The following is a 24,864-nucleotide window of genomic DNA, read 5'->3' as shown; positions in this document are numbered from 1 at the left end:
ACACACACACACAGACATTACATTACTTACTTACTTACTTACCTGGGAATCGAACTCAGGACCTCGGGCACTGCAGGCGGTGCTCCAACCTCTCAACCAGCTCTCTGACCGTTCTGTTTTTGCATATTTGCACACATAAAACTATCTCCACTTGGGGAAAAAAATGTCTTATTTTTATCTTCTTTAACAGGTGTGAAAAGCCCAGTGGCCCCTAGGAAGCCAGTCACGTGATTTGCCTGGCATTGGGAACAGACAGCTGAGCCTCCAGTGGCCTCCATTATTTCATTGCTTTGGCTCTGCGCCAACACGCCAAGCCTCACCACGCTTTGAGAGCCCTGTTTTTTGTCCTTACTGTTTGGACACTTTAGGAGGCAGACGGCAGGACTGCCAAGTTTTTTCAATTTGCACACCTGAGGAGGATAACAAGGGATTTCGCCATGGCTGGGAGCTGCTCGTGAAATGTTAACAGATCTGTCTCCATCTCTCTTCCCTTCCTTTCTCTCTCCCTCCTTGTATCTTATCTTGTCTCCCCCCCCCCCCCCCACACACACACACACACGTCTCTCCATCCCTCAAGTCTTTTCTCTATGTGGTGGCTAATTTATTAAATTAATTATGTATTTTAATTAAGTTAATGCATTAACTCATTTCCCATTCATTACTATAACACAAAACCTAAGGATATGTTTTTGTTTTGGTTTTTTGGGTTTTTTTTTTGTTTTTGTTTTGGTTTTTTTTTTTTTTATAAAACATTAAAAACAAGAGTTCTTTATTACAGAAACTAATCAGCATCAATTGCTTTGTGAGTTCATGGTATAAACACTAAAATCAATGAATTAGCATGTATTTCAATATGGGGTCTATATACAAAGAGAAATGACAAAAGGACCCAGTAAGGCAGTATTCATGACTCTCAGAACTAAACAAAGCCTCAGTTCCTTCTGCTGTATTTACATTATATGCTTCTCTATTTCCTGGTCAAGATTCCTGAGCTAAACGGTTAAGGATTCATTTAGCTTTCTAACAAAAGAATTCCTATCTACAAAGACCACTTTTAAAGGACTCCACTCCACAATGTTGACAAAGATCGGTCGTTTTGCCTTAATGTGCAGCAGTCTTGTTATGCTGACTTTATGGCAAGTCCAGGAGGAACCCAAGAAATGGAACAACAAGGAACGTTTATCAAACAAGGATCCTGGGTTTCTTTACCTTCTCTTCAGTCAGTGATTGTTTTGGGTTTTTTGTTTTGTTTTTTTTTTTGTTTTTGTTTTTTGTTTTTTTTTTTGGTCTTTCAAGACAGGGTTTCTCTAGCTTTGGAGCCTGTCCCGGAACTAGCTCTCATAGACCAGGCTGGCCTCCAACTCACAGAGATTTGCCCACCTCTACCTCCCAAGTGCTGGGATTAAAGGTGTGCACCACCACTGCCCTGCGCCTCTGTTTTTTATGAGGAAAAGGATTATTGAGGTCACACATGGGTGGGTTGGGGGTCCAGGTCTCACCAGCCTTGTCAGCTGGGCCTCTGGAAAGGAACATCCGTGGTCACTTCACAGCAGACAGCACCATGGTGGGAACATGTCTGAGGGAGAGACTATGTGGGAAGCCAGAGATGTGACAGAGCCAAGGTGTTTTATCACCGGCTCTCACTGGAAGTATGTGGGGTCTAGAGATAGCTACAGGAGTTCTTCTGAGGACAGTGCCCCCTCGTGGCCTGTGAAAGGTCCCACCACCTCCATGCTGAGGACCAGCATGAACTTCCCACACGTGAGCTTTGGGGACAGATGCAAACCACCTGACAGCCACCAGTAGCTGCCTTTACCACTTGTAACTCAGAGGAAGGGCTCTTTATGTAACATCCGGCATTCGGTCTTCCGGAAAATTCCAGTAAGCCTGGCTAAAGTAAAAAGAAAAAAAAAAACATACCTCTAGAACTGGGGAAGAGCTCTAAGCAGCCAGCTGGGGTCAACATCAGGCAGGAGAGGGCAAAGAGAGGCATTACAAAGTAAATATCCCTGCCCACTGCCAACCTGTCCAAGCCTCTTGCTTTCTGTGTTCCTAGTAAGACAGGGACTAAGGGACATGGGAGGCAAGCAGAACTCCAGCTGGCCTGGGTCATCAGGCCCTCTTCATGGCCAGTTCTCCTCAGATCCAGCCAGAAAAATGTGGAGCCTACCCATTGTGGAACCCAGGTTCAAACTACTTTCCATGTTAAGGTCAGAACTGAATTAATGTCTTCAAAATGGAAGAGCCCGGAGGGCTTTGTGGGAAATAGAAAATGCTAAGGGGGGGCGGGGGAGTGGGGGGGACATAATACCTAATTGAAGATGCAGCGATGGCTGGAAGCTACGTGAGACTCTGGGGTACAGGAGCTGGCTCTGTCGACAAATAAAAGCACACTGTGAAACTCAAGGGCCCATCTATAAATAAGCATGGCTAACCAGAAGACATGGAAAAGGGAATCGGTGAGACTGACATGGAGCCTGTGCATCAAGGAAACCCAACAAGTGCCTACCAGGCAGGAGATGAGTGTATTCCTGCCTCCGGCTCAAAGGGGGAACAATCCCAGAATGCCACTCAAAGATATCAAATGTTGAGATTGTCGAAGCTGGGTGACAGCTATTCATCAAACTGTTCTTCTTTATTAATCTGTGTTTGAAAATGTCCAATAAGATTTTTAAGTTATCTGTGTGTTAAGAAACAAGCCACGTGTGCATATAAATTTTCTTAACTGAGAAAAGAAGAGTAAGGGGCCAGACATCTTAACAAAGAAGCCATGCCTAGAAACAGTTGCTTGGAGGCCATGCTCAGTAAAGTTTTCTTCAAACTAATTAAAAGAAAATCCTGCCTCTTGATACTAATAATACGTCTCTGAAGGAAACATGGATGACTTCAGTATAACTCTAGGCCTTTTTCTAGAAGAAAAGCAGGGGCATATCGTCAAGATGATGAATGATCTCAATCAGCTCCTAGAACAAAAATCAACCCAAACATCTGATGAGAGGCCATTTTTCCTCAGAGCCAGGATCTCTCTGTCTCCCAAACATGCAACGCAATATTTCCGGGTCACGTGAAAGAAAGTACAGGTCTCTTCATCCTTTCCTGAAACTGTCCTGGGTGTGATAGGTCACACCTTGAATTCCCACACGCAGAGGCAGAGGCAGGTGGCTCTCTATGAGTTTGAGCCCAGTCTGGTCAGCTTCATGAATCCCTGTATCACAAAAAAAAAAAAAAAAAGGTTGTGTATCACAACTAATAAGAAACAAGAGACAGATATTGGGGTTCAACCTGAAGGTCAGAAAAAGCAAAACAGCCAGCCGCTGGCTCTTACCACTACCTCAGTCTGAAAGGGTGATCCTGCCTCCAGGAATTTCAGAATGAGACTGTATCTGAGAGCTGTCTCCTCCTGTATTATAATCCTCTTTAGCTCTGGGATTAAAGATGTGTACTACTACTGCCTGGTTTCTATGACAAACTAATGTGTCTATTGGGGTTAAAGGTGTGTGTCACCACTGCCATGTCTGTAAGGCTGACCCGTGGGGCTGTTTTACTCTCTGATCTTCAGGCAAGCTTTATTTATTAAAATACAAATGAAATGTCACTACAAGGCTGGGTGGTGGTGACACAAGCCTTTAAATCCAGCACTTGAGAGACAGAGGCAAGCAAATCTCTGCATTCGAGGCCAGCCTGGTCTGCTGAGTGAGATCAAGACAGCTAGGGCTATACAGAGAAACCTTGTCTTAAGAAGCTAATAAACAGAGGCTGGAGAGATGGCTCAGTGGTTAAAAACATTGCCTGCTCTTCCAAAGGTCCTGAGTTCAATTCCCAGCAACTACATGGTGGCTCACAACCATCTGTAATGAGGCCTGGTACCCTCTTCTGGCCTGTAGGCATACATGCAGACAGAATATTGTTTTCTTTTTCTTATTTCTTTTTGGATTTTTCGAGACAGGGTTTCTCTGTAGCTTTTGGTTCCTGTCCTGGAACTAGCTCTTGTAGACCAACAGACAGAATATTGAATACATAATAGATAAATATTCTTTTAAAAAAAGAAGCTAATAAACAAACAAACGTGCATTAGTATAAAGTTGCTGACACTTTTAGGCTTCACTCTTGTGACCACTTCTAGTCCAATGGCCTCTCTACTTCCCAACATGTGAAATGATAGTCTAACCACCTGCGGTGAAAAAGAAGACTGTTCAATGATGAGAAAACATTTTGCTGTTTGGGAGGCATCATGGCATCTACTATTTCTGAATATTCCCTAAAATATGCTGTGATAAACCCCATGTTGTGGCGTTGGGGAATGGGGCCATGGAAGGAAAGCAGAAACCCAAGACCAAGTGAAGTAGGTACTCAGGAATCGGATAGCCCAATCCTAACAAACATGGGATGTACGAATAACTGGTACAGAAGGTGGATTATGCAGGTGGAATTTCATAGAGCAGTTCTCATGGTGACAGGGTCTCACCCTGCAGGTACCTGGCAGCCAGTGTCAATGACCAGCAGGTCTCCACACTGGAAGAGCTAACACCCCATATTATGAGTCTGAGGTGGCAAAGCCGTCTCTGCCCCTAGCCTCAGCCTCTATAGAGTCCAATATCAATCCTCTGCACTGTGGGGCTTCTCACTGTGGGCACCCTAACTTGTAAGACTCAAAGTGGGATTAGAAAGATTGCTCAGTGGTTAACAGCATTTGCTGCTGGTGGTTTACAAATTCTAATTCCAGTCCCAGGGAGCCTGATACCCTCTTTCTGGCCTCAGAGAGGCATACACATGGTACACAAACATACATTTCAGCAAAACATGCATACACATAAAAATACAAATTAAAAAGAGAAACCCCAGGAACTGCACTCTCCCCCCTCCAGCCTGTCTTTCTTGCTACAGGGCCCATCAGCTTGATGGAAATTGAACATTTCTCTCAACAAAATGAGCATCCTCATCCTGGCCTCCCCGTCACTGTGGCAGCCTTCTGTCACTACCCCAGTGACCTCAGAGTGGTGTCATTTCTCTTCCTCCAGCCCTGGCAGTCTGTAAAAACCCTTTAGGATACCTCTGACTTCCTACAGTAGTGGCTACTCTAGGTGCTCTCTCTGCTGCAGTTCAGAGATGACACACTTCTCTTATTTTGCCACCTTCTTGCTTCCCACCATTTGAGGAGATTTGGATATAGGTACTCTGTTCATCTTCCATGAAGGCCACCCCAGATTCAGGGCTACTTTTCAAGAGGGCTAGGTAGGCCCACTGCAAGCTGGGACTCTTTGGGTCAAGTAACTCATTTCAGCAACTAAAAGCCAGCCGGTTATAAAACCCTGTCAGGTGTGTGCCCTTAGGCATGGGAAGGACTGAGCAGCGAGTGCACAGGCACAATTCTAGCGAGATGCTGATTGCAAAGGATGGAATGTAAACAAGAGCCCTCCAGCTGATGAAGGGTGCCTGCTCTGACATTTCCTTCCTGTCACAGTGTTTTCTCCAGAGAGCTCTCAGCCTCCACAGTCCTCATCAAGCAGCATCCTGACAGCCCCGTGGGGCTACAGATGCGACAGGAGGTGTCTAAATCCTAGGGGAGTAGATTCAACCTACAGCAGAGACACAGTGTGTTTAAAACTGCCCCCACGGACTGGCATCAGAGGGGCAAACCGGGAGTGACTCCATTGGAGCATCTGAGGCCTTCTTTATCCTGACCTGAGCCACCTGCTATCCAGCTGCTGTTGACCAGACATGCAAGGGCCAAACAACAAAAATGGCATTTGGGACACACCTCTTGTTGTGTTTGTGAAGGCGTGTGTCTGGACTGGGCTAAGAGCCTGAAGTGAGAAGCCAAGCTTAGTGCCAGCATTCTTCTCACTCACTGCAGAGACAATGGCCAGCTGCTACCATGGCTTCCTTGCCACAATGGACAGTACCATCTCAAACCATGAGCCAAAATAAAATGCTTCCGTACATAGTTTTTGTAAAGAATTGATTCACAACATACAAAAGTAAACAATACAACACCCCAACATCTTGGTAGCCACTGAAAAAAATATTCATATGAAGAAAAATATTTTTTGTTCCTATCTTAGTTAGGGTTTCTATTACTGCGACGAAACACCATGACCAAAAGGCAAGTTAAAAAAGAAAGGGTTTAAAAAAAAAAAAAAAAAAAAAGAAAGGGTTTATTAGACTTACACTGTGGTGTAGATATGCTGTTTATCCCTGAAGAAATTCAGGACAGGAACTCAAGCAGGGCAGGAACCTGAAGGCAAGAGCTGATGCAGTGGCCATGGAGAGGTGCTGCTTACTGGCTTGCTCCCCATTGCTTGCTCAGTCTGCTTTCTTATAGAACCCAGGATCACCAGTCCAGGGATGGCACCACCCCCCATGGACTGATCACTAATTGAAAAATGCCTCACAGCCGGCTCTCAAGGCGACATTTCCTCAGGTGAGGATCTGTAGAAGGAGCTGAGGGCAGGCCTGCTTTTCATCCCGCCCGGCTTCCGCATGGTTAACTTTACACCCGAAATAACAACACACTAACTGTATTCATATAAACACTGCATGGCCCATTATATCTAGCCTCTTCTTGGCTAACTCTCACATCTTGATTAACCCATTTCTATTAATGTGTGTAGCATCACGAGGTGGTGACTTACCAGGAAGATTCTAGCCTATGTCCATCTTGGGTTGGAGCTTCATCACATCTGACCCACTTCCCTTCTTCCCAGCATTCTGTTCTGTCTACTCCACCCACCTAAGGGCTGGCCTATCAAACGGCCAAGGTGGTTTCTTTATTAACCAATGAAATCAACACAAAAAGACCCTCCCACATCAAAGATCCTCTCTGATGACTCTAGCTTATGTCAAGTTGACACACAAAACCAGCTGTACAATTCCCTAATGGGATGTGTGCAACTCAAACCCAGTGCAATTGTTTAAGGAACATTTAGACTAAATGTGTGCTTCTCTATGTTTCTGTGTGTGTGTGTGTGTGTGTGTGCATGTCTGTGTGTGTGTCTACATGTATGGAGGCACTTATGTGATGGCATGTATGTGGTCAGAGGACAGTTTAAGAATATGTTCTTTCCTTCCACCATGTGGGTCCCAGGGATGGAGTGTGGGTTCTCAGGCTACTTTACCTACTAATCCACCTGACAGGCTTCCCTGCAAATTTTCTGAGCTTGAAATCAGGGCAACCTTTCCCACCTCCAGGTCCTGTTCATCCTGAACTGTCAAGTTACTTACATCAAGCCATCCTAGACCATCTGCCTCACACATGAATATGACATCGTGGAAAGGACCTGTGGCCTCATGCTGAAGATAACGACTCCCAGGACTGTAGCTTACCATTTGCCAGACCTGGAGAGGCCCTGAGTACCCTGTGAATTCACACGGTATAAACTGACATGATTGGAATGGTTAAGTAGAAGGTCTCTGTTGTAGATGAGAGAGAGAGAGAGAGAGCAGAATGAGTCACCCGTGATGCAGAATACTTGTTTAACTATGCAGACATGTGTTGCACTTATTTAACTATGTAAAGATGTGTTGCTGTTTTACCCCGCCTGCCTAAGGCACCTGATTGGTCTAATAAAAAGCTGAATGACCAATAGCAAGGGAGGAGGTATAGGTGAGACTTCCAGGCAGGGAAAGTAAGTAGGAGGAGGAATTTAGGTTCAAGGAAGAAAGAAAAGAGGCAGACATAGAGGAATCAGGAAAGTAGGGCATACAGAATGAAAGAGAGGTAAAAAGCCCCGAGGCAAAATGTAGATAAACAGAAGCAGGTTAAATTAAACTGAAAGAGCTACAGGGACAAGCCCATACCACGGCTGAGCATTCATAATTAATGTCTCCATGTCTTTATTGGTGAGCTGGTTGGCGGCCCAAAGAAAGTACCAGCTCCACACCTGGAAGAGTCCAGCGCAGAGAAAGGAGTAGACTGAGCATGGCCAACAGACTGGACCTGGTCATGGGAAAAGCAGGAGCAGAGTAGAGACAGGAAGAGCTCGGGAGAACAGAAAGGAAGGAAGTGGACAGACAGTGAGACAGACAGATGGAGCAAGGCTGTAAGGAGAACTGAACAGCTGGGGAAAGGGAATCTGTGAGCTGAGAAATCCAGGGTTGGGGAGGTGAGAAGAGCTGGGGAGCCTGGTGATGCTCTTTGGTGTGCTAATAGGCACCACAGTTAGATGCTAATAGACACCAAGGTCAGCCGGAGTCAGCCAGACAGCCCTTGTCCCTTCTGCCTTTTGGGATTTGGGGAAATGGAGTTTCCTTTGGGCCTGATAACTCAGCACACAGAGATACCTCCTGCATACACTGGGACTCAAGCCACATCCAGGGAGAGGGTAAACAGACAGGGAGGGCAGTGACAAGGAGAGCATCCTGGGGACCAGGTGTCCAGAGGACACGGGACAGGAATGTGTAAGCAGCAGGCAAAGCTTCATCACCAGGTGAAACAGGGCTCTGCCGAGGGAAGAAAGAACAAAGAATTTCCATGGCTGTCCAGCACACAGAAGCTGGAGGATGTAGATTGAACTCAGTGATGTGGTTTTCAAGGCTGGGATTGCCAAGAGATAATCACAGAAATGCAGCCTGAACAGTGAGGGTTGAGAGACCCAGCTCACCCAGTGCTCTCCCGAAGGCACTCAGCCATCCCACCTGAGTGGGAAGTGCCAGGAGACTGGCAATTAGCCAGATGGTGGGGAGAGAGCTGAGTACAGGAAGGAGTGGAGTGAGCGTCCTCAGCAGGCGATGGGGCTGCTTGCCTGGGAAGTGCAAGGCAATTAGCAGGGAAGGGGAAGGGGGGAAAAGGAGGTGTGCCACAGCAGTTATAATACAGGCTTTCAAGAGGCGGTTGCTTTCCTGAACAATACTCCTGCCATTAATTACATTAAGAACCAAATCCAAATGCCTGTGTACTTTCCTAGCTTGTATAAAACATAGAACCCTTAGTGCAATCCCCAGCACAACCACCCTGTCAGCTCATTTTGTGCAGCATGACAGCCGCCAATTAAGGGTTCCTTTTCATCATGGTCCCAGGGATTGAACCAGGACCTCCTGCACCAGGCAAGAACTCTACAACTGAACCCTATTCCCAGCCCTCTTTTTATTTTATTTTTGGTGTTTTGAGACAAGGTTTCTCTGTAGCTTTGGTCCCTGTCCCAGAACTAGCTCTTGTAGACCAGGCTGGCCTCGAACTCACAGAGATCCGCCTGCCTCTGCCTCCCAAGTGCTTAGGATTAAAGGCGTGTGCACCACGGACCCAGCCCAGCCCTCTTTTTAATGTTTGAGACAAGACTCTAAGTGACTCAGGCTAATCTTGAATTTGACATCCTCCTGCCTCGGGCTTGTGCCACCAGGCCTAGAGTAGATTAAATACTTCATTTGGGGGAAAAAAAAAAGGAATTTTATTTCACAGTTAAGGAGATTGGGAAGTCCAATATGGATAGGTCACACCTGGTAGGTAAGGGGCAGGTGCATCTAAGGAGGGGGTGCATACCAGCTCAGGTCTCCCCCTTTTGAAAAGTCACCATGCGATGCAGCTGTGGAGAGATGACTCAGCAGTTAAGAACACTTGCTGCTCTTGCAGAGGACCAGAGCACCCACTTCAGGCAGCTCACAACTACCTGTACCATGGTTCTGGCCTCCTCTGGCACCAGGCATGCCTCCCCAACAACACACACTGTATTTGTCTATTGCCATGAGAAAACATTGTGACCAAGGCAAAGATGGAAGGATTTAATTGGGGTTTAGGGTTCCAGAAGGATGAATACATCACCATCACAATGGGGAAGCATGGCAGTCAGAACCAAGCATGGCAGTCAGAACCAGGCATGGCAGCAGGAAAAGCCAAGATCTCACATTCTCAAACTGCAGTGGTGGCGCATACATACACAAGCAGGAGAATCCCAGTTTGGATTCCTAGACCCACATAGAAAGTCAGACACAGGCTGAAGAAACGGCTCAGTCAATAAAGTGTTTACCACACAAATGCAAGAACCTGAGTTCAGATTCTTAGCACCTGGGCAAAAGTTGGGCATGGCTACATGTGCCTATAATGCCAGCACTGGGGAGGAGACAGGCAGATTACTAGGGCTTGCTAACCAGACACTCTAGCTAAATTGGTGAGCTCCAGGTTCAGTGAGCCAGCATCAAATACAAAGTGGCTGGGTTAGGCGTTAACCCTAGCACAAAGAGGTAAGTGATCTCTGCGTTTAAGGCCATCTTGGTGTACAAATCCAGAGATCCAGACCAGCCAGGGCTGCCATATAGTAGTGCCCTATCTCAAAATAATTAAGGTGGAGAGCACCAGAAGAAAACACCCACCATACACCTCCATAAAAACCTACACACAGGATGAGAAAACACCCACCACACACCTCCATAAAAACCTACACACAGGATGAGAAAACACCCACCACACACCTCCATAAAAACCTACACACAGGATGAGAAAACACCCACCACACACCTCCATAAAAACCTACACACAGGATGAGAAAACACCCACCACACACCTCCATAAAAACCTACACACAGGATGAGAAAACACCCACCACACACCTCCATAAAAACCTACACACAGGATGAGAAAACACCCACCACACACCTCCATAAAAACCTACACACAGGATGAGAAAACACCCACCACACACCTCCATAAAAACCTACACACAGGATGAGAAAACACCCACCACACACCTCCATAAAAACCTACACACAGGATGAGAAAACACCCACCACACACCTCCATAAAAACCTACACACAGGATGAGAAAACACCCACCACACACCTCCATAAAAACCTGCACACAGGATGATAAAACATACAGGATCATGTGTGCGTTCACACATACACTACAAAAAACCTAGGCACAGCTGCCTGCACCCATAATCCTAGCACTGGGGAGGTCGGGACAGGTGGATTACTGGAGCTTGGCTTGCCGGTCTATCTGAATCAATGAGTTTTAGATCCAATGAGAGAGACTGTTTCTAACAAAACAAGATGCTGTGGGGCTGGAGAGGATGATGGCCAAGTGCTTGCTGCTCTTACAGACAGATCCAAGGTCAGTTCCAAGCACCCACAATGGGTGGTTTACAAGTACAGCTCCTGCGGATCCAATCCCCTTCTTCTGGTCTTGGGGAACACCAGCACTAACAGACACACACACCTAAGTGAAAAAGGAAGGCTTTTCTTGAGGACACACGTTCCAGCTGTAGTATGCACCCTGCCATGGGACACGGTATGTAGACTGACCAACTGAACTTTGATCTATTTCCAAAAGCAATTCTATGAATCCCACACCCTTAGAGTACAGTCCAATTTGCAACAGTGTCGTGAGACTTCTCATGTGATAGAATCCTTGGCGGTGTATTATCCCAGGGTTTGAGGATGGCCCCAGACTGTGTAAAACACATCTGGAGAGCTGGCTTCTGTCCTCCAGCCAATCTTCACATCAAGCCTGTATCAAGGCCTTTGCACTCTATAAAACAACTTTCAGAAGTTATCAGTGGAAAGGGGCTTGTTCAGAAAAGGGACCACTGGGGAGTGCAGACAAGATAGAGTTATGGGTGGTTAAAATGGTCAAAATACATTATGCGTGTATATGAAAATTTACTAAAACCTATTACATATATGCTAATAAAAATTTTTAGAAGTGGAGAATGAGACAGACAGGTGGCATACTCTGCAGCCTACACACACGGTGCGAGCGGAGATGATGCAGCTCAGTAGTAGAGTGCCTGCCTACCATGCTAGACTCTACATTCAGTCCCCACTAAAGAAACGCAGATAACCAGGTTGAGGTTTCATTTGGTGATATGGTTTCAGGTAGCCCAGGCTAGCCTCAAACTTGCTACATAGTCTAAGCCAAACTTGAACTCCCAAACCCTGAAATTACAGGTGTGTGCCCCCATACCTGGTTCTAATATAGGACTCTGTGCTAATGCATGTGTGTGCAGGTGTATCTGAAGACACAGGACACTGGGTGTCTCTGCTCTGTTCTCTTACCATTGAACATGGAGCTCAGATTTTTGGATAGGCTGGATGTTCTGAAAGCTGTAGCAGCAACTCTGCAGTCTTTACCCCTCACAGCGCTGGGACTCCAAGCATGCTTTGATCATGCCCATCCGGTTACATGGTGCTGGGGTCTGAACTCAGGTCAGGTCCTCAAGCTTATGAAACATGCAGTTACCCATCCCCCCACCTCCATGCAGGACCTTACTACACAGATCCCTCGCTGGCCTTACTACACAGATCCCTCGCCAAGCCAGCAGAGATGGATACCAGTCACCCCAGCCTCACTCAGGCCAACACCCCGTTGAGTTCTTTTGGAGACCTGCTGTGACATCAAAAACATCACATCTTCACGAGATGACTCCACTTGCCCTGGGCTCTGGCAGATGGCCCAGAGTCCCAGTCTAAGGAACTCAGAGTCAGCACAGGTGCAAGTACTGTCTCAGTGTCCCCGCCATCCCTGTCTTCTCTAGAATAAGGCTGCACAGCGTCCCATTTCTTAAGGGCCATGAGGGTCTGCCTAAGAACAATCTGACCACCCTGTTTCTCTAGACTGATTTTCTCAATTTCTAGTTTTAGATAGTACCTTTAACAATAACTTTATAAACTGCATGATTTTGTGTAATTCCTGTATATTTTTATTATAAAAATAAATAAGGATAACTTTAAACATGTTTTAAATTTATATAGTATTTTTAGGAAAAACAGCCAAAGAAATCTAATAGCAATATATGTATGCATCTTGATTTTTAAAGTTCTCAGCTCCAGGAGCCAAGGTCACCTGGACGCAGGTTCTGCCTGGCCTCAGACCAGCCTTGGCTCCCGCATGGCCATGTCATCTCTGATGCACACAGAAGACACAGGGTGCCTGCAAGGGCAGGAGGCTTGTACCTGTGCACATCGGAAGGAAAATAAACATTCTGGAACCTTTAGACCACACCTACTGACCAGTGTCTCACCGATCCCTACTGAAATCAAGCTGGAACATTTTGGGCCAGATTGCAACAAATCAAACAAGAATATCAGACCCACAAGGTACAAAGGCTGAAACTTCCCAGAAATGTGAGCTCAACCTCCCCTTTCCATCATTTAAGCACTTCTCATCAAGCTGTGTCACAGGTCATGGTTGACTCTTCCAGCTGTGGCCCCACAGCACATCAGGGCAAATGCACAGTCACTGCCTCGGGTCCAAGTGTGTAGCAACCACTTTGCTCAGTTTTCAGACTGCTTCGCGCCTTCCCTTGCCAGCCTGTCGGCTTCTTCGTTGCCCACAAATCCCGAGTGACCAGGAATGTGCATCTGTTAAAATAAAAATCTCCTTTAATCTTTCCTGATGTTTACATGTGCCACAAAGCTCATGTTCACAGCCCCGCCTCTTCTCCTCGGAAGTGGGTAAAAGACACTAGGGCTGGAGCTCAGCTAGTAGAGTATTCGTCTGGGGAGACGTCCTCAGTGCCACATAAACTGGGGGAGGTGGCATGAGCCTGCAATCAACATTGGCAGGATCAGAGACACAATCGAGACCACCCTGGCTACACAGCTCATTAGAAACCAACCTGGGGGCTGGAGAGATGGCTCAGAGGTTAAGAGCATTGCCTGCTCTTCCAAAGGTCCTGAGTTCAATTCCCAGCAACCACATGGTGGCTCACAACCATCTGTAATGGGGTCTGGTGCCCTCTTCTGGCCTGCAGGCATACACACAGAATATTGTATACATAATAAATAATAAATAAATATTAAAAAAAATAAACTGCTCGGGTTTGTACAATTTAAAAAAAAAAAAAAGAAAGAAACCAACCTGGGCTACAACTGCCTGCCTCACCCAACCACAATACTCAAGATGACAAAATATATAGACTATTTTGTTAAGAAATTCACTGGGTCCCCAAAACAGTACAGGCTGTTGCACTGTTCTTGGGGGGGGGGCACCAAAACTAGATGAAGACAACACATTCCTTGGCTGCAGGACACAAAGAAATCAACCTGAAACTGATCTGGAAGCTGCCTCCCTGCTGGCTAGCTTTCCTAGCTTGGGAAGGCACTGTGTAGGTTGCTGGGGAAGAAACATGCCATAACACCAACCCGACAGGTAAGAAGTACCCACTAGAGTAACAGTGACAAATCTGTTTTGAGGTGACCATCTGCCTTCTGAATGGAGTTCCAGTCCACCCCACAGGAGGAACTCACACCTGGTGCTGCAAACCTGTGAAAGTCGTGTGCTGGGTAGTCACAGGCCCGGTGGGAGAGCTACTACTGTCTCGCTAAATGCCTGTGGTTTGCTCATAGATTAGTGCTGCCGTTTCTTTTTCCTGCAGTGGGTGGCAATGATTGCAGGTCTATAATTGACCTGAGATAAGTGACTGTGGAGTGCTCAGCTATAAGAGGGACACCAATGTCACCTGCTCCACGGCTCAGGCAGGATACATCATGGGAGAAGAGGGAAGAATATGACAGCCAAGGAAAGGAGTGGAATTGAGACATGGCTACCGCTGTGGTTAGCAGCACAGGGTCTGCCCAGAACTGGACCTGACAACACTGTCCCGATGCAGGAGGGGTGCATGAGGTCCCCCCACTCTCTGGGTGATTAAAGCTTTATGAGGGAGGATAGACTTCCTTCAGGGCTGTAGATACTACTAAGGTGCCCATGCTTCTGCACCCCTGTGAACAACCGATTAAACATACTGCATCACAGGAAACACAGAAAACCATGAGAGGAGGAGAAGTGGCGGTGGGTACGCCCCAAACACGATGTACACATTCGATGCCATCACAGTGAAACCCATTCTGTGTCTAACACAGCTAACACATTGACTTGGTGGAAGCTGCTGCTTTAACCTGGCCACAAACCCTTTCCCGACCCCACCTCTTAGCTAATTCAGGCCATGTGATGCGCAGTGGACTCACCCACTTGATGTCCATGCCCTGGCTGAGCTCGTCCAGCTCCATGAAGTCCTCCTTGTTGATCACGTCCTTCCCCGTGCTCGTCCTCCAGCCGTTCTTCTTCCAGCCCTGGACCCAGCTGGTTATCCCTAGGGATCACACGCTCACACTCATCCATCAGGAAGGCCTGGCTTCTCCTGGCCCCTCGTCTCTCCTCACAGTGGCTCCTCTCATTCCAAGTCAGAGCCTGAATGGTTCCCTGCCTTTCCTCTCCCTGATCTAATCAGAGGAACAAGGGGCTCCATGCGCTTCTGCTCAGCCACCCCAGCCCCAGAACAAGCATGCTGTGACCCATAGTTACTAACTTCCTGACCTCAGGTGTTATGGAGCCAAGGAGCCCTGCTCCCCAAGACAGCAGACCCAGACTCCTATTCCTCTGAACCTGAAAAGCCCAGCATCACCGGGGACTGTGACACTACCTCTTTCTAGGAAGAAAGGCCTGTTTTCCTTCTTGGTACCCGGGAAGGCTTACCATTGATGGTGAACATGCTGTCTGTGTAAAGAACCAGCTTGCTGATGTTCTGAGCCCTGGCTTGCATGATGGCTTTGCAGGCTGCCTTGAAAAAACAAGTCCATGGTCATGCTATGTGGAAAATGCTCGACTCTCGGCATTACCCACTGGGGGCTCTGAGCCTGAAGCACTGTTCTGTACCACCATGCTGTCTTCTCTATGTGAAGAGGCTACACTTACAATGCCCCCATGGAACCACGTGAAATGATCCGAGAGCTCTTCTAGAGACTGAAGACTGCTGCTAGCCTAAGCGTTTCTTGTGGACTTTCAATACCTTCTATCTGGACAATAAAGAAGGGGAACAAGACGGATCTTGCGTCACATGGAGGACAGGCAGACTCACAATTATCTGGCACTTACATGGATCTCGGCTCTCTGGTTTGTCTGTCGCCCATGAAGTCTGACACCTACATTTCTGTTTCAAAACAGCACAGAAAAGAAAACACAAAATTACAGTGCTAAGTCCTAGAGCGATTCTACTCAATGGGTAATAACAAACTAGTATTCACTTTCAACTGAAACAGAAAACCTACACACGAACAATAGCCTCGAAAAACAGCTCAGGGCCAAGCACCCATGAGACCCTGGTCCAAGGGCTGGGCGGTGGTGGTACATGCTTTTAATCCCAGCCCTCGGGAGGCAGAGGCAGGTGGATCTCTGTGAGTTCGAGGCCAGCCTGGTTGACAGAGTGAGTTCCAGGACAGGTTCCAAAGCTACAGAGAAACCTTGTCTCGAAAAATTAAAAAAAAAAAAAAAAAAAAAGACCCTGGTCCAAATATCAACCTTTGCAAACGACACAAACCTAGAAAACCATACACCTATAATCCCAGCACTCTGGAGGCAGAGGCAGGAGAATCTCAGTGAATTGGAGGGCAGTCTCTGGTCTACACAGAGAGCTCCAGGACAACCAGGGTTGCAGAGAGACCCTGTCTCAACATACAAAAAAAAAAAAAAAGAAAAGAAAAAAGAAAAAGAAAGAGAAAAAGAAACGAAAAGACCCAAGGTTGAAGATATAAAAAGTTCGCTGTGCTATGCTGGGCATGGTAGTGCACACTTTGACAGGATTTCTTGAAAGGCCTGGACTACCACTGCCCAACTTGGTGTATACTTTAATCCCAGCACTTGAGTGGCTGAGGGAAGAGAATCTCCATGAGTTACAAGTCAGCCAGAGCTACACAGTGAAAACAAAAAAAACAAAACAAAACCCTTATTACCTGAATTAATTAATATGTTGAATACAGGTAAATATTTAAAATGAAAAAATAAAATACTTTTTATTTTTATTTTTTTTAAGTTTTTCGAGACAGGGTTTCTCTGTAGCTTTGGAGCCTGTCCTGGCACTAGCTCTTGTAGACCAGGCTGGGCTTGAACTCACAGAGATCCGCCTGCCTCTGCGTCCCGAGTGCTGGGATTAAAGGCATGCGCCACCACCGCCCGGCATAAAATACTTTTTAAATTAATAAACAAACTATGTCTGACGGCAGTTCCCGATGAACCTCAAACCTGGTTAGAGAACCTCAGGGGTGGCTGACAGCTGCCACTCCATATCCCTCACTGCAGGGACTGGGTAAATGTGAATGGTCCAGCTCACACCTTTGGCTGTGCTTTCTGAGTGTCTCTAGGTTAAGCATCTTCAAAAGTCTAAAAAAGTCACCAAGTGTGGTAGTACACACATTTAATCCCAGCACTTGCGAAAGAGAGAGAACGAGAGAGGCAGGAGGATCTCTATGAGTGCCAGGCCAGCTACATAAGGAAACCCTACCTCAGAAAAATAAGTCAGTGACAGGATGGGTTCTGAGCCAGCACCCTGTCCCTTCATCACTGTTGGCTGGCTCCTCTACATATACATACACACACACACACACACACACACACACACACACACACACAAACGTTATGACACGTACAAACTAGGCACAGGAAAAACAACACCAAGTCTCGGCATTTGGCACTGTCAAGAACCAAGCTGCCTGGCACTAATATAAATCAAAGTTGCTCTTCTTCTATCCCACCAATGCTCTTTACGGAGCAGGTTTCACCAAGAAGGCACCAGTAAGCAAACCTGACAAGACTTAGTAAAAAGGTGGTGTTCACACTCAGCTGTGTTTACTTACAAGGGGTGGCCTGGCCCCCAGTAAACGCCAATTCCTGCTCTGGCTCGATTCCGCCCGTTACTGGAACAGCAGCCATCCGTGTAGACGATAACAGATTCTCCTGTGAGAGGAAGAGGGAGGATACTGCACCAACCTGCTCAACACTGACCACCGCTTTATTTTTCTGTCCAGGATGATATAGATTTCCCCCCGTGGGGTGTAGTCACTTTTTGCTTGTCCCACATGCCAGGTGAGTTAAAGACAGAACTTCCCACCGTGAGACCTGCTTATACCTCAAACTAAAGGGGTCCCTCGGGCTCAGTCACTTTCACTCTCAAGCTGTCCTTCCAGAAAAAGAAACGGTTGGTGGCATGCTGGCCCCATAAGCTAGAAAGCCAAGTTTGCTGGCTGGCAAGGGGTCACCTTTTCTCTTAGCACGTTTGCTACTAACTGTAAAGTAGTTCTCATCTCTGCTTCCTCCTTTCAAACATGGCTTGCTCAAGTGGGAAGGACAGACCTAGGGCCACTGTCAGGCCGGAGTGTGGTCAGCAACACTCTCAGCAGAGTACAGGAGAAACTGAGTGGGAGAGGGGACATCAGAGACCACCTGCACAGCAGGCCCAAGCACAGCAAGCTCAGGGGAAGATGGGGACCAGTAACCCCCAAAGAGCAGAGGCTGGAACTTGGTTTCTACCCACACAACTAAACCTTCCTTGAAGCCACTAAAAACACTGCCAAGTGACAGCTGGCAAGCTGGAAATGGCTCATTCCTTAGGTTCCTGCCAATGAGTGATCGAGTTGGGGTTTCTATTAATCTGATGAAACATCACAGTCAACATACATCACTGAAGGAAGTCAGGACAGGAATTCAACCAAGCAGGGCAGGAACCTAAAAGCAGGAGCTGATGCAGAAACCATGGAGGAGTGTTGCTTACTGGCTTGCCCCCATAGCTTGCTCAACCTGCTTTCTTATGGGATCCAGGACCACTAGCCCAGGGATGGCACCACCTACTGCGGGCTGGGCCCTTCTCTACCAATCACTATTCTAAAAAAATGCCTGTAGCCTGATCTTTTGGAAGCGTTTCCAACTGAGGTCCCGTCCTCTCAGACGACTCTAGTCTGCGTCAAGCTGACACACCTGTGCAGCACAGTGAGCAGTGAAAGGACCTGCTCATCTCAGGAAACCGCCAAACCCGTCTACTCTCACTGTGTCTACTCTCCCAGCTCCAGTGACCCCTGGCGCCATCCCTGGAGGGAAAGCACAGATGGCTTTTCCTCTTGGCAAAAACTCAGGACACGCCACATGCTGATTCATCTTTAAATGCTGCCTCTCTGTTCCCAGGCATGCAAGACAAAAGGAAATTTACATACTGTAGTTACTAAGAGCACACAGCTGCCCTTGGAGCTAAACACAGAAAGAGCCCACGAGATCTCTTTTCCACAGGACCCGGTGAGGTCTGAGGGTTGGACAAACGGCTTCAGGCTGGCACTGCTCAGCTCTAGCAGGCAGCTCTGGCTGGGCCCTCCTCCTTCCTCTGCCTCAGCAGCCTGTGGCTATGTGAGGGTTCCCCAAGAATTCTCAAAAGATTAATGATTTTTGCACTATTTGATTACCTATAAATAATGGCCTCATTGCTAGGACTGGCTGCAAAGGACCCAGATGGCTGGGAGGCTAAAGAAAGAGGATAGCAAGCTGAAGGTTAGCCTGGGCTTCAAAGGGAGTTCAATGCCACCTTGGGTAACTCAGTGGGACCACACTGCAAAATAAAAGGTAAAAAGGTAGGACCGCACTGATATGAGACCTGTCCTGTCGAGGAAGAAACCAAAGGGACTTTTTGTTAATGCCCTCTCTCCAAAATAAAAGACCTCAGAAATTTCTAGAGAATATTTACAGAAGAAAAAAAAATAGGACAAAAATCAGCTTAAATTTTACACTGGCTGCCTATATCCTTAACTCCAGCACTGGGGGGCTGTGGGCTGGAAGATCTCTAAGTTCGAGACTTCAAGGGCTAAACACTGAGACCCTGTCTCAATAAAACCACCACCAACAATAAAACAAAGAGCTTAAATTCCTCTCACTTAGAAAGAAAAAGATTTCATGCTGACTGTTCTTTTTTTGTAACTGTAATTAAAAATTTTGGACCCACCAGGCAGTGGTGGCACACGCCTTTAATCTCAGCGCTAGGGAGGCAGAGGCAGGCGGATCTCTGTGAGTTTGAGGCCAGCCTGGTCTACAAGAGCTAGTTCCAGGAAGGCTCCAAAGCTACACAGAGAAACCCTCTCGGAAAACAAAAACAAAAAAATTGAACCTGAGAAAGGCATACCCATATAAGAAAACATGTCCTTGCTCACTGGGGGATCAGGTTCAATGTGTTCCGTGTTCCGTTTGGTGTGCTTTGCCCCTGGCTCGGGCAGTTCTTCCCCTTCATTCAGAGGCTCCCAAGGCCGCTTGCTGGTCTTCACATGTGCAGTTTCCTGCCCTGAAAGAGATTCTGACCATGACCCAAAACCAGAGAGTACATGAACCAGACTAGGGCACTCTGGATGTAGCCCTGCTGAGAAGGAACGACTAAGAACGAACCATCCCAGACTCTGGCCCTGTAGGAGCTCCAGAGAGTCCAAGGCTCCCTCTGAAAATAAATAGCAATAAAGGGATGAATAAATAAAAAGGTCTTGAAACTTCCCAAGGGCTTCAGATGTAGGTTTTTGTTTGTTTGTTTGTTTGTTTGTCGCATGTTCTCAATTAGAGTCAGCTTGCTCACCTGAGTCATGCGTGTGCTCTAAATCTGATGTCCCTTCATAGTATGCCTTCAGTTTCCAGTCCTAGGCACCATACACACCTGGCTGAACCACACTATTCCTTGTAAAAGATTTACTTTTAATTGTGTATGTGTTCGAGCATCCATCCCTCCTGAGCTACGGGAGGTTGTGAGTCACCCCACATGGGCACTAAGAATCAAACTCTGGTCCTCTGAGTCAGCTCTCTAGTCTCTGAATGACTTTTTTTTTTTTTGGAGACAGAATTTCTGTGTAGCCCTGGCTGTCTTGGAACCAGGCTGGTCTCGAACTAGGAAATCTGCCTGGCTCTGCCTCCCGAGTGCCCAGATTAAAGCCATGCACCATCATTACCTGGCTTGAACCACTATTCTTAACTCTAATCTATACAGGGAAAGACAAATAGATAATCATTTTATCTCCTCTACGGAAGCTGACGCAGTGATGTTGGGGAATCAAGGGGCTGTTCATAGGTTAAAATACCATACTAATGTTACATACCCTTTGAGCCCTCTGGGCTTGAAGAGTTCCTGACAAAGGCCCAAGCTTCATCTTCTGTGGCAAACTTCTTAAACCTGGCGGCAGGAAACCGGTCCACCTGCGCTCTGCACTCCCTCCTGGAAGAGTGCATACATCAGCCCAATCCCTCTCCAATTTACATCTCCAGCATACATCAGCCCAATCCCTCTCCAATTTACATCTCCAGCATACATCAGCCCAATCCCTCTCCAATTTACATCTCCAGCATACATCAGCCCAATCCCTCTCCAATTTACATCTCCAGCATACATCAGCCCAATCCCTCTCCAATTTACATCTCCAGCATACATCAGCCCAATCCCTCTCCAATTTACATCTCCAGCATACATCAGCCCAATCCCTCTCCAATTTACATCTCCAGCATACATCAGCCCAATCCCTCTCCAATTTACATCTCCAGCATACATCAGCCCAATCCCTCTCCAATTTACATCTCCAGCATACATCAGCCCAATCCCTCTCCAATTTACATCTCCAGCATACATCAGCCCAATCCCTCTCCAATTTACATCTCCAGCATACATCAGCCCAATCCCTCTCCAATTTACATCTCCAGCATACATCAGCCCAATCCCTCTCCAATTTACATCTCCAGCATACATCAGCCCAATCCCTCTCCAATTTACATCTCCAGCATACATCAGCCCAATCCCTCTCCAATTTACATCTCCAGCATACATCAGCCCAATCCCTCTCCAATTTACATCTCCAGCATACATCAGCCCAATCCCTCTCCAATTTACATCTCCAGCATACATCAGCCCAATCCCTCTCCAATTTACATCTCCAGCATACATCAGCCCAATCCCTCTCCAATTTACATCTCCAGCATACATCAGCCCAATCCCTCTCCAATTTACATCTCCAGCATACATCAGCCCAATCCCTCTCCAATTTACATCTCCATTTGTTTTTTTTTTTAACTTAATTTTATTTATTTATTTATTTATTTTTGGTTTTTCAAGACAAGGTTTCTCTGTAGCTTTGAAACCTGTCCTGGAGCCGGGCTCTAAAGCCACAGAGAAAACCTGTCTCGAAAAACCAAAAGAAAAAGAAAACAGCCGGGCGGTGGTGGCGCACGCCTGTAATCCCAGCACTCGGGAGGCAGAGGCAGGCGGATCTCTGTGAGTTCGAGACCAGCCTGGTCTACAAGAGCTAGTTCCAGGACAGGCTCCAAAACCACAGAGAAACCCTGTCTCGAAAAACCAAAAAAAAAAAAAAAAAAGAAAGAAAAAGAAAACAAAACCTGTCCTGGAACTCACTCTGTAGGACCAGGCTGGCTTCGAACTCACTGAAATCCACCTGCTTCTGCCTCCCGAGTGCTGGGATTAAAGGCATGCACCACCGCCACCTGGCCAGTGTCCTGTTTTACAGAAGTTTCACGGCCACATAAAACAGGAAGAGAAAAAAAAGGGAACAGAAAGTCCAGAGTTCTGTACGCCTCTGCCTCCAGAAGTTCCTAGCCCATTGCTTCCACTGGGGCTCACTGACGATGCTGTGACGTCTACAGGCTTAGTGGATGCACAATGACGGTGACGTGGGTCCACGTTACCACACCAGTCTGAACAACCTCATGCCTGAGAAATCCCCGCCTGGAGCCTGCAGGTGTGTGTGTGTGGGGGGGGATGCATGCCTATAATCCCACACTCTAGAGGCAAGGCAGGAGGATCACCAAACTCAACACCACCCTAATCTATATACAGGTCTAGGCCAGCCAGTGCAGTTTAGAAACCCTGTCTCAAAAATCGCAACCAAAACCACCTTGGTTTGGGAGTACACGCCCATCATGCCAGCATTTGGGAAGTGGAGACAAAAGATCAGGTGTTCAGGGTCATCTTGGATTTATAGCCAGTTCAAGGCCAGTCTGTCTCCAAACAAAACCTGTTTGTTCTCACATTCATCCCTCCCTCGGTTCTAACCCTAAAAACACTGACTTGTGCAGCAATCTCTGCATTTGTTCCAGGATGCCATGTAATTGGAAACACACACTGTGGACCATTTCAACCTCTTTTCTCTTAGCATGATATAGTGTTCCTCCACACTGTTTCATTTTTAATAACTCTTTTTCGGTCTGCATAATATACCTCACAATTTAGCTCCCTTTTCAGTGTTAAGACTGGCCAGCCCATTCTGCTAAATGCCATCCAGGAGGTACACTAATATCATAGGGTCTTCCACAACTTCACTGCATACTAAAATTTTGTTAATCTTTAAGAATCAATCAAGTCGGGCAGTGGTGGCATTCCCCCTTAATCTCAGAGCTCTGGGGGCTGAGGCAGACAGATCTATGTGAGTTCAAGGCCAGCCTGGTCTACAGAGTTAGTTCCTGGACAACCAAGGTTACAAAAAGAAACCGTGTCTCAAAAAACCAAAAACCAAACCAGAACAAACAAACAAAAATTCCAATCACAGAAAAAGCATTCTCTTTGGAGACATTTCTTCCTCAGTACTGTCGCTGCTGAGCCCAGGGAAATACACAGGTGCACAGACAGGGACAACAAACCTTGACATCAGAAGTTTACTGTCATATAGGCCCAAACCTGGGTTCAAGCCCTGATTCTGCCACATACCCTACCATGATACTGAAGACATCATCTGTCTTCAAGGGCTGCTACAAGGATCCAAAGGCAAAGACTAGCTTCCAGCTTGAGACTCTCCCATCTCTCGGCTCCTTCCTCCTCTCCTCTCTGTGAGGTTTCCTTCCACAGACCATGCTGACCTCTAATTTGATGCTCCTGCCTCAGACTCACCAGTACGGAGATTACAAACAATTGGCACCACCCGATTACCCTGTTTAAAACAGGAGGAGCTGAGGATGCAGATAAGCTAGCTGCTTGTCTATCTGCAACCCCTGAATATAGGGAGTGAAGGCAGAAAGACCGTAAGTTCAAGTTGGTACAGGGGGTCCTGTCTCACAAACAAAACACCCACAGGAACGATCAGCACTCGGGAACCCTTGTGTAAATTCTGGTCTGCAATGATTATGCATTCTCTTTAAGTCTTTGCCTGCAACACAGGAGAACTCGACAAGCCGTTTGCTGTTTAGAATGAAGAAAGGGCTCCACCCGGCTCCGTCTCACCAGCTCAGGAAGACGCCGGTCTTGCGGCCTCTCCTCACCGCATAGAACATCCCAAGCCCGCAAATGCCTCGCCTCACGTGCACGACGGTCAGCGTCACGGTGTGGGACAGCGGCAGCAGCCAGCTCATCGCTCATGCCGGCAAGCGGACCTATATGGCGATCCGCGAGCCTCCCGCCCGCCGCCGGACACACTTCCGGTGCTGGGAGATGACGTAAAAGGGCTGTGGGGGTGGGGCCTAGGGGTGTTAGCTTTGTGTGGAGGTGGTGAGAAGGTAGGCTTGGAGGCTGCGGTTCCTTCGCGGAGGGAGAGAGGAAAGAAGGAGTAGAAGGATGGTGTGATGGGTGGATGGATGTGAAGGCAATGAGAAGCCCTGCGAACCTACACCCATTATCGATACCCACCTCTGCAGGTCAAGGTTCCCCTCGCCTCCCCTCCACCTCTGCAGGTCATGGTTCCCCTCGCCTCTTCCAGCATACTCTGGGCCAGGGCGATGGCCATAGGAAAATGGATTAACACACAACATCGTTTTGGCCATATAACTAAGGGAATGAAGCAATTTCCTTGTAGAAAAAATGAGAGATCCTTTTATGATCCGAAAGCAACTGAAATTTAAAAATATTCCCCTTGAGGGGCTAGCAAGATGTCTTCAAAGGTAAAGGTACTTGCCACCAAACTTGATAACTCTGGCTCCATACCCAGGGCCCACACGGTCGCAGGAGAGAACTGACTCCCAGGCAAGTTGTCCTCTGACCACCACACATGTGCCGTGCTGCAAGGATAGGTGTGCACACACGTAAATACATGTCATTTTAAAGTTAAAAAGGTATACTACTAGAATTTACGTGGATATACAAAACGTACTAATTTAAAGGAAAAGTATGGATGGGAAAATTCCCTGTAATAGTTGTCTCTGGTTATCAGCCCTTCAGATA

General features: G+C 47.0%; 1 protein-coding gene and 1 long non-coding RNA gene across 3 annotated transcripts; both read right to left on the bottom strand.

Annotated features, from left to right (window-relative positions):
* Positions 1-3,135: 3,135 nt before the first annotated feature.
* LOC121432353 lies at positions 3,136-6,669 on the bottom strand. The gene is made up of 3 exons (XR_005972192.1): positions 6,633-6,669; positions 6,169-6,235; positions 3,136-3,205 (listed from the first exon to the last, which is right to left on the bottom strand). It is a non-coding gene; the product is annotated as an uncharacterized LOC121432353 (long non-coding RNA).
* Positions 6,670-12,595: 5,926 nt separating this feature from the next.
* Rnaseh1 (ribonuclease H1) lies at positions 12,596-24,122 on the bottom strand. Of its 2 annotated transcripts, XM_041630292.1 has the most exons (8): positions 23,932-24,122; positions 20,813-20,928; positions 19,861-20,016; positions 17,558-17,657; positions 15,804-15,858; positions 15,405-15,489; positions 14,897-15,021; positions 12,597-13,291 (listed from the first exon to the last, which is right to left on the bottom strand). In XM_041630292.1, the coding sequence occupies exons 1-8, from the start codon at positions 24,057-24,059 to the stop codon at positions 13,205-13,207; spliced, it is 852 nt and encodes a 283-aa protein (XP_041486226.1). In that variant the 5' UTR covers positions 24,060-24,122; the 3' UTR covers positions 12,597-13,204. The 2 variants fall into 2 exon arrangements, with proteins under 2 accessions (XP_041486227.1, XP_041486226.1); XM_041630293.1 differs by lacking the exon at positions 19,861-20,016 and having other exon boundaries at positions 12,596-13,291.
* Positions 24,123-24,864: the final 742 nt, after the last annotated feature.

Source organism: Microtus oregoni, unplaced genomic scaffold (assembly GCF_018167655.1).
Source record: "Microtus oregoni isolate MIOR12 unplaced genomic scaffold, Mior012 000034F_ref0000314, whole genome shotgun sequence".
NCBI lineage: Eukaryota > Metazoa > Chordata > Mammalia > Rodentia > Cricetidae > Microtus > Microtus oregoni.
This window is presented reverse-complemented; position numbering and strand designations above follow the sequence as displayed.